Here is an 8,186-nt window from a genome sequence, read left to right as displayed (position 1 = left end):
GAGAATATCAAGATTAAGCTAATCAAGAGCATATTTTTAAATGAGCGGGTCGGGTGCATTATTTTTATATAAGGCCTAATATTTGAGGTGCGAGTTGCGGTCATTTATGTACCCGCGCACCACTGCTACATACAGATCACTTCCGTGATTTAGAAAAGTACTAGACACGCCTCCGATTACAAGTTGCGCCTCCTACTACAAGTTACGCCTCCTCCGACTACAAGTTACGCCTCCTCCGATTACAAGTTACGCCTCCTACTACAAGTTACGCCTCCGTCTTGCAGGATGCAGACAGATACCATTGCAAATTCCCACCACCACCCTGGCGAGAGGCGATTTGGAAGCAACAGTTGCACTGAGCTCTATCTTCGACAAAGGTAACGTGAGCTAAATTAACCGAGTCCACTATAATAACGTTAGCTTAGCAACTCACTACAAGGTTACAGATATTTGCACTATATAGCTTGCTATTAGACTAGCTAACGTTAACAGCTGACGTTAGCTAACTAGCCAACATTAGCTAGCCAACTAGGACTAGGACTACAGTTAATGTTAGCTGGCTATGTCGTTTGGTTGTTACGGATTGAATACTGTAATTTATTTTGGCTTTTTTACGTGTTGTTTAGATGGGACGGAACCAGGAGAACCCGATGAGAAAACATTTCTCATTTAATGCAGCGTCCAACAAATCTATCTGCCAAGTCGGAGGCTGTGGGGCAGAAATTATTGGGAATCACGGCGGCAACCTGCAGAGACATATTCAAAGACGACATCCAGATCTGTTCGAGAAGTCACTCCAAGACCAACAAAACCAAAACAAGAGGTCAGCAGCGGATGGGCAAAATACTTTGGACTCGGTCATAGTGAAGAAGCCCAAACAGTTCCAAGTCGCATTGACCCCTGATACCCTCAAAGTGGCGTGCGTAGAGCTAGTCACTGTTAATGGCAGACCCTTTTCATTGATGGAAGATTCAGGATTCAGAAAAATAACCGACCCAATACAGAATGCTATGGGAAAAAGTGTTACAATCAATTCATCTAACATGCGCGATAGGGTGTCAGGGATTGCTCAGGGTGAAAGGGAAAAGTTCGCAAATGAACTAAGTGGGAGGCTTCTGATGCTTAAAATAGATTCTGCAACATGTAGGGACCGCTCTGTGCTGGGTATTAACGTGCAGTACTCGGACGGAAAGGGGGTTGTGTTGCGAACCCTGGCAGTGAGAGATTTGACAGAACGGCACACATCCAAGTACATCTCAACTGTGGTGATGTATGTCTTGCGTCAATATAACATTAGCTTGCAACAGGTGTACTCAGTCACTTCCGATAACGGGGCGAATATGCTCAAAGCCGTGACCTTACTGTCAGACATCCAAGAGAGGGGCGAGAGCAACGAAGATACAACCGGCAAGGAGACAGAGCAGACCGGGGAGGATGTGGAAAAGGCCGGGGAGGATGTGGGGAACCAGGAGGAGCTAACGCTTCAACTCAACTCTGTGTGGCCCGGTCATGTGTTGCGTAGTGAAAGATGTGCGGCGCATACTTTACAGTTGGCCGTCGATGATGCATTAAAAGAAGCGTCCAATATCATAGCAAAGGCAAGACATGTCGCAAAATGATTACGCATGCAGAACGTGGTGTGTGTTCTCAAGAGAATGGGATTGTGCAACTCGCTGGCACTCCACTCATGATATGCTCGAGCGACTGCTCGAGCTGAAGACCTTTTGTGAAGACATGGCCCCAACTATCCCCGCGCTACATCTAAGTGACTCTGAATGGGAATGTTTCCAACACAGTAAATGCACTGAAACCCGCGAAAATCGCCACAAAATGTCTCCGATCTGATCAGCTGACCGCGGTTGAGTTCTACGGCGTATGGTTCAAATGTTCACTGGACACAGAAAAAGTAGTAAGCCCCTTTGCGAGGAAGGTAGCCCGGTGCCTCAAAGCACGCTTTGACAATGACGCATTCGTAGCTGCTTTATTCCTCGATCCCAGAAAATGATTATTTTTGACCGAATGTCAAACCGAGAAGGCGAAAATACACCTGCACCGTACATGGGAGGCAATACAGAACCTAGAACCACGCAATGCAGCCAGCAGCGACACAGCTGCGTGCACAACAGCCTCCCGTTCTCAGCCTCAGACATCATCCAACGACGAAATCGAGCACCTTTTGATGGAAAAAGAGAGAGACACCACCAGCACAACACAGCGGCGCCCCCACGTCTCCATCGTGTCACTCTTGGACAAATACTCCAAAGAAGCCCGTCTAAGGCGTACTGAAGATCTGTTTCAGTACTGGGCTAAGCATGCTGTATCCAACCCAGACTTGTACAAGCTCGCTATGAGTGCCATCGCTCTCCCTGTCACACAAGTCGGTGTGGAACGGGCATTTTCAAGTTTGAAATTTATTCTTTCCCCGTTAAGATCATCATTGAACGAAAAGGTGCTTGAGGACATTCTGTTGGTACGTCTGAATAAACTATATGGACTGTAGCAGCCTATAGATTATATTGCGCATGTTCCTATCCATTACTGCTCCCAAGTAGGCCAGACCTGAGCACAATTTAAACTTATTTTATTTGCATTGCATTATATCCAGGTCATTTTATTTGTTCTACTGTTGTGCTTTGAAAACGAATGTGACGGCACTGTCTCACTTTTGGCTCATCTATAGGCCTATTTTTTTATTTATTATTATTGTAGGCCTACGCAGGTAGCCTAATTATTTATTTTATTATTATTGAAGGCCAGGTAGCCTAATTGTTATTTCTATCACAGCCCCAGGTGATTATTGTTAACTTGCTTTTTCAAACGAATGTGACTGAGCAGCCTATTGCGCTCAGAGTTTGTTCCACTATTGTGCTTTGAAAATGTGACTGAACAGCGCACTGAGTTTTAGATATGCCAACCAATGTGTTCTAGTCATAATTTGATTGTGGCAAAAAAAACGAATCAATGGACCTTGGGTCCAAATGTGTATATTTTGTCTTGCTGTTGTAATGTAGCCTAGGCCGTATGCCATTTCAGTTAAATAGGCCTTACTCGCACAGTGAAATTGATATGGAAATTATGTTTGTAATGTAGGCCTGTGAAGATAATATATTGTGCCTGCCAAGGCCTTATGTCGTTTCAGTCGATTTTAAATGTTTGCACAATGAAATGTAGAGTTCAATTGGAAGTTGTTGGAGAGACTTGGGTATTTGTCAGCAACATAGAAAATACAACATATTCGCTTATGGCGGGGTTAGAAATGATTGAGCGAGCCTCTATATCTGAAGATCTCCATGGAATATGGATACAACTTACAACCAGGTAAGGAGTTTCTAGCCCACTTATGTTACGGTTAGCGGAAATGTTAGTTTGGACCCCGGATGCAGAGACAGAGGCAGTTCGGACAATCCAAAGTTTATTGTCAAAAGGGAACTCAAAAGATATCCAGCGGGCAAGGCGAAGACAGGAGCGGGTAGGCGTAGCTGGCGGAGGCACCGGAGAATGCTGGGGTCCGGTGGTTATCCGCTGGCGAGGTGTTGGCTACTGGCGAAAAGATCACACGACGTTGGAAATAACAAAAGTCAGGTCAGAGTATCGGAGGTCGATTTACACTCATCAGCCAAAGTACCGAATGAGACGGAATAATCTGGCGCCGACGGGCACGAGCAGTGTGCCCCGTTGCAGTGCCCAGCTCCGCTCGCCACGCCCCGCACCTGTCTAAGACCCAATGCCTGTGGAGTAAAACATATAATAACCGTGACAGTACCCACCCCTCAACGGACGCCTCCTGGCGGCCCACCAGGCTTCACTGGAAAACGTTCATAAAATGCCCTGATAAACTCAGGATCCAAAATAAAGGATTGGGAGACCCAGGACCGCTCCTCCGGCCCGTACCCCTCCCAGTCCACCAGAAACTGGAACCCCCTACCCCGTCTGCGTACATCCAACACTTCCCGAACAGAATAGGCCGGGTGGTCATCGATGAGCCGGGGGGCTGGAGGGGGTTCGGCCGGAGGATTGAGAATGCTGGTAGAAAAAGGCTTTAGAAGTGAAACGTGGAAGACCGGATGGACGTTGAGCGCAGGGGTAGCTTGAGCTTGATAGCACACAGATGAATGATACCCGAAATCTCATACGGACCAATGTACTTAGGTGTCAGCTTATTACACTCAGTCCGAAGGGGCAGGTCCCGAGAGGAGAGCCAGACGCTTTGCCCCACCTGGTAGTCGGGAGCCGGAGTGCGGTGGCGGTCCGCCAGGTGCCGGTTCCGTGCCGCCGTGCGCATGAGTGCCTCCCTCGCCTCGCGCCACACCCGGCGGATGCGTCGGAGATGTTCCTGGACTGACGGGACCGCCACCTCTGTCTCCTGCACCGGGAAGAGTGGAGGCTGAAAGCCCATAGACACATGGAAGGGAGACATACCTGTGGCGGAGCAGACCAGAGAGTTCCTTGCGTATTCAATCCACGGCAGATGAGTGGACCAGGAGACAGGGTGTTCGGCGGCGACGCAACATAATGCCAACCCGAGGTCCTGGTTAGCTCGCTCCGTCTGGCCGTTATTCTGTGGGTGGTAGCCGGAGGAGAGGCTGGCCGACGCCCCTAACGCCTGACAAAACGCCTTCCAAACTCGTGAGGAGAACTGCGGTCCCCGGTCCGACAAAATGTCCTGGGGGATACGTGGAGCCGGAACACGTGCAGGACCAGCAGGTTCGCCGTCTCCAGAGCTGAGGGGAGTTTTGAAAGTGGAACAAAATGCACAGCCTTGGAAAAACGATCGATAATAGACAGTACGACTGTATTACCGTCTGAGGGCAGGAGACCAGTCACGAAGTCCACTGCTATGTGCGACCACGGCCAGTGTGGAACAGGTAGAGGGCGCAGGAGACCAGCCTGAGCACGGTGAGACGATTTGCCACGGGCACAGATGGAACAGGCAGCCACGAAACCCTTCGTGTCGGCAGCCATGGAGGGCCACCAAAACCGCTGTCGGAGGAGAGAGAGAGAGCGGAGAAACCCTGGATGGCAGGCAACTCTGGAGAATGGCCGTGCGGACCGCCTGGGGAACAAACATCCGACCTGGAGGGCAACCCTCAGGGGTAGGTAGTCCTTGCTGGGCGTCCAGCACCACCCACTCAATCTCCCATCGGGCTTCCCCGATGACACAGGCGGGAGAGAGAATATTTTCCTCCACCGACTGCAACACCGGGGAGTCGTACTGGCGAGAGGGAGTGTCGGCCTTGCCGTTCTTGGAACCAGGGGCCGGATTCACTTAAGTGTTCTTAAGATAAAACTTAAGAAGATTCTTAAGAAAAAATATAAGAAGTTCCTAAGAATCTTCTTAAACGCTATTCACCATTTTTTTTTAAGCATTGTCGATTGTCTTACGAACTTCTTAGTTTTCTCACTTAAGAAGATCTTAGATTGTTAACGTAGTAGAGGAATGCATGTAATGTTCATCCTCGTGCGCTCTTGTTGTTGCTGGAGCAGCGGAGGGGGCTGGCCCCGTTGCTATGTTACCTGTACTTTGTTGATGTTTATTGTTTGGGTTTCACGGAGAATAAACCGTTATTTAATAAACCGAAAAAATGGAGGACAACAGTGCCAAGCGCAGCAAGAACTTTTTTCGAAACAGGAGTTGGAGGTGTTGGTGGAGAAGGTGGTTTCAAGGCAAAGAATATTAATGGGGAAGTTGGATAACGTAGTCACGGCAGATAATACGAAGAGGGCGTGGGCGAAAGTTGCCCAATCGGTGTCCGCAGTGGGGGAGACGGAGCGCGATGCAATAAAAAAAAAAATGGGCAGACGTAAAATCCCTCAGAAAAAAGCTGCTGAGAGGGCGAAGGAGACAGGAGGAGGGACGTCCTCTGTTAAACTCGACGCTTTGGAGGAGAAGATTTTGGGTATGATAGGGGAATCGCTGGAGGAGTTCAAGGAGGGGTGGACACTGGAGACAACAGCTGTATGCAGTTGCTACAGCAGACACAAACGGGTAAGCTCACAAGCTACTGTCACTAATTGTTAGCTATTGATCATTACGTTGATCCTGTTGATGAAGCTTTTTTTTTTCACTACCTAACTAATGGCCCAATTTTCCTGATTCTGTTGCTTTTCTGTAGATGCTATGGTGGACCTTGATTTTCTTTCCCACCCAAGCAGGAGTTGCAACAATCCAAGTTATTCTACCCACTCAAGACATTGTACCCCCCCACATTGAACTTGAAGTTCAACAAAATGTAAGTTTATAACTGTATCAGACAATGACTACCACACCATACATTTTGATATTGTTAAGGACAGCTGCCTCTTTTGTGAAGAGTTTGAGGAACTATGTCCCCTGGGCCATCCAGCTATTCAATGTCAAACAAAAGAGGAGGGGAGAAATTGACTTTTCAGCATGAGTGTCTTTCTCCGCCTACCATCCAGTGTTGGGCATAATGTGTTACAAAAGTAGTGTAATTACAGTTATGTATTGCTGTTTGCTGTAACGCAGTAAAACAGTAGCCTAGGCTGTTACTGGAATTTAATTTCCTAGATGAGATGACTGCAGAGATGGAAATCCCAGTTCTCCCCATCATTGAAATGCTTTATTAGACCTCCTCATCACAATCTAAGTCCTAACATTTACCCCTGTTAGTTTTTACAATTGAATTGAACCTTCTGCTGTTCTTTTTGTTCTGACAGAATTCTGTAAGTGCGGCAACTTAGAAGGGTTCAAGAGCAACTTTTACTGGTGGAGAGAGAGAGACTGCTCTTGGCCAAAGCCAAATTTGAGCCAAAAAAAATGAATATTAGGAATGTAATAAGAACTTTTTTCTTCTTAAGAATGCTTTGTGAATCCGGCCCCAGGACGGTAGGTGAGGGTAAAACGAAACCGACCCAGGAAGAGAGCCAAACGTGCCTGGCATGAATTCAGCCTACGGGCGGTCTGGATGTAGGCCAGGTTCCGATGGTCCGTCCACAAGATAAATGGATGCGCCGCTCCCTCCAACCAGTGCCTCCACTCCTGCAATGCCAGCACCACTGCTAGAAGCTCCCTGTTACCAACATCATAGTAAGTCTCTGCGGAGCTACGACGACGGGTGAAAAAGGAACAGGGGTGTAATTTGTTGTCCAGCACCGAGCGCTGGGACAACACTGCCCCCACCCCAGAGTTGGAGGCATCCACCTTCACCACGAACTCGATAGCTGGATCGGGATGACACAGTACAGGAGCCGAGGAGAACAACTTCTTGAGCCGCCTGCGACCAACCGAAAGGAACCTTAGTGGAGGTTAATTGGGTTAGGGGAGCAGCCACCCGACTATAATCCCTTATGAACCTTCTATAAAAGTTGTAAAAACCCAGGAACCTTTGTAGCTGTTTCCGAGTGGTAGGAACCGGCCACTCTGAAACCGCCCTCACCTTCTCAGGATCCGCCTGCAGTTGACCCCTCTGCACTACGAAGCCCAGGAAACTGACCGAGTCGGTGTGGAAGGAACATTTCTCAGCCTTGACGAACAGCTTGTTCTCCCATAACCGCCGTAACACCAGCCGAACCTGCTGCTTGTGTTCAGTGAGGTCCCTAGAAAAAATCAAAATGTCATCGAGATAGACTACTACAAATCGGTGTAACATATCCCGGAGAACGTCATTGATTAGAGCCTTGAAAACGGCAGGTGCATTAGTGAGCCCGAAAGGCATAACGAGGTATTCAAAGTGACCCAGTGGAGTGTTGAACGCTGCCTTCCATTCGTCCCCCTCCCGGACGCGAACCAAATGGAAGGCGTTCCGGAGATCCAGCTTAGTGAAGACGGTGGCCTGGTGAAGAGGGGCGAAGGCAGAGTCGAGTAGCGGAAGAGGGTACTTGTTCTTGACCGTGATATCGTTTATTCCCCTGTAGTCCACACAGGGGCGCAGGGATTTGTCCTTCTTCTCTACAAAGAAGTGTCTCTGAAACTTTGCCTGACGAACCCCAAGATGTTAGGTATAGGTAGGTAGGCACTGCCAATGCCTACCGTACATGTAAGTGTCGATAGCATGTCAGATTAGCTCCAGGCTACTGTCAGAACATAGTGGCTGGGTGGCTGTCATAGGCAACCAATCCCCATACATTTTGCTGTATGGTGTGTTAATCTTTCCCTCTCTTACTGCAGTGTCAGATTTAGTTAATTTGAAGTAGCAGTTCGGGCGAACTGCTACTGTTCCCAGAAG

The 8,186-nt window shown here is 48.4% G+C and overlaps 1 protein-coding gene across 1 annotated transcript; it reads left to right on the top strand.

Moving 5' to 3' along the window:
- Positions 1-364: 364 nt before the first annotated feature.
- Positions 365-1,619, top strand: LOC130385961 (uncharacterized). Its single transcript, XM_056594746.1, has 2 exons — positions 365-377; positions 627-1,619. Exon 2 carries the CDS (start codon positions 627-629, stop codon positions 1,617-1,619), a length of 993 nt encoding a protein of 330 aa, XP_056450721.1. The 5' UTR covers positions 365-377.
- The last annotated feature ends 6,567 nt before the right edge of the window (positions 1,620-8,186 follow it).

Source organism: Gadus chalcogrammus, chromosome 7, assembly GCF_026213295.1.
Source record: "Gadus chalcogrammus isolate NIFS_2021 chromosome 7, NIFS_Gcha_1.0, whole genome shotgun sequence".
Lineage (NCBI taxonomy): Eukaryota > Metazoa > Chordata > Actinopteri > Gadiformes > Gadidae > Gadus > Gadus chalcogrammus.
This window is presented reverse-complemented; position numbering and strand designations above follow the sequence as displayed.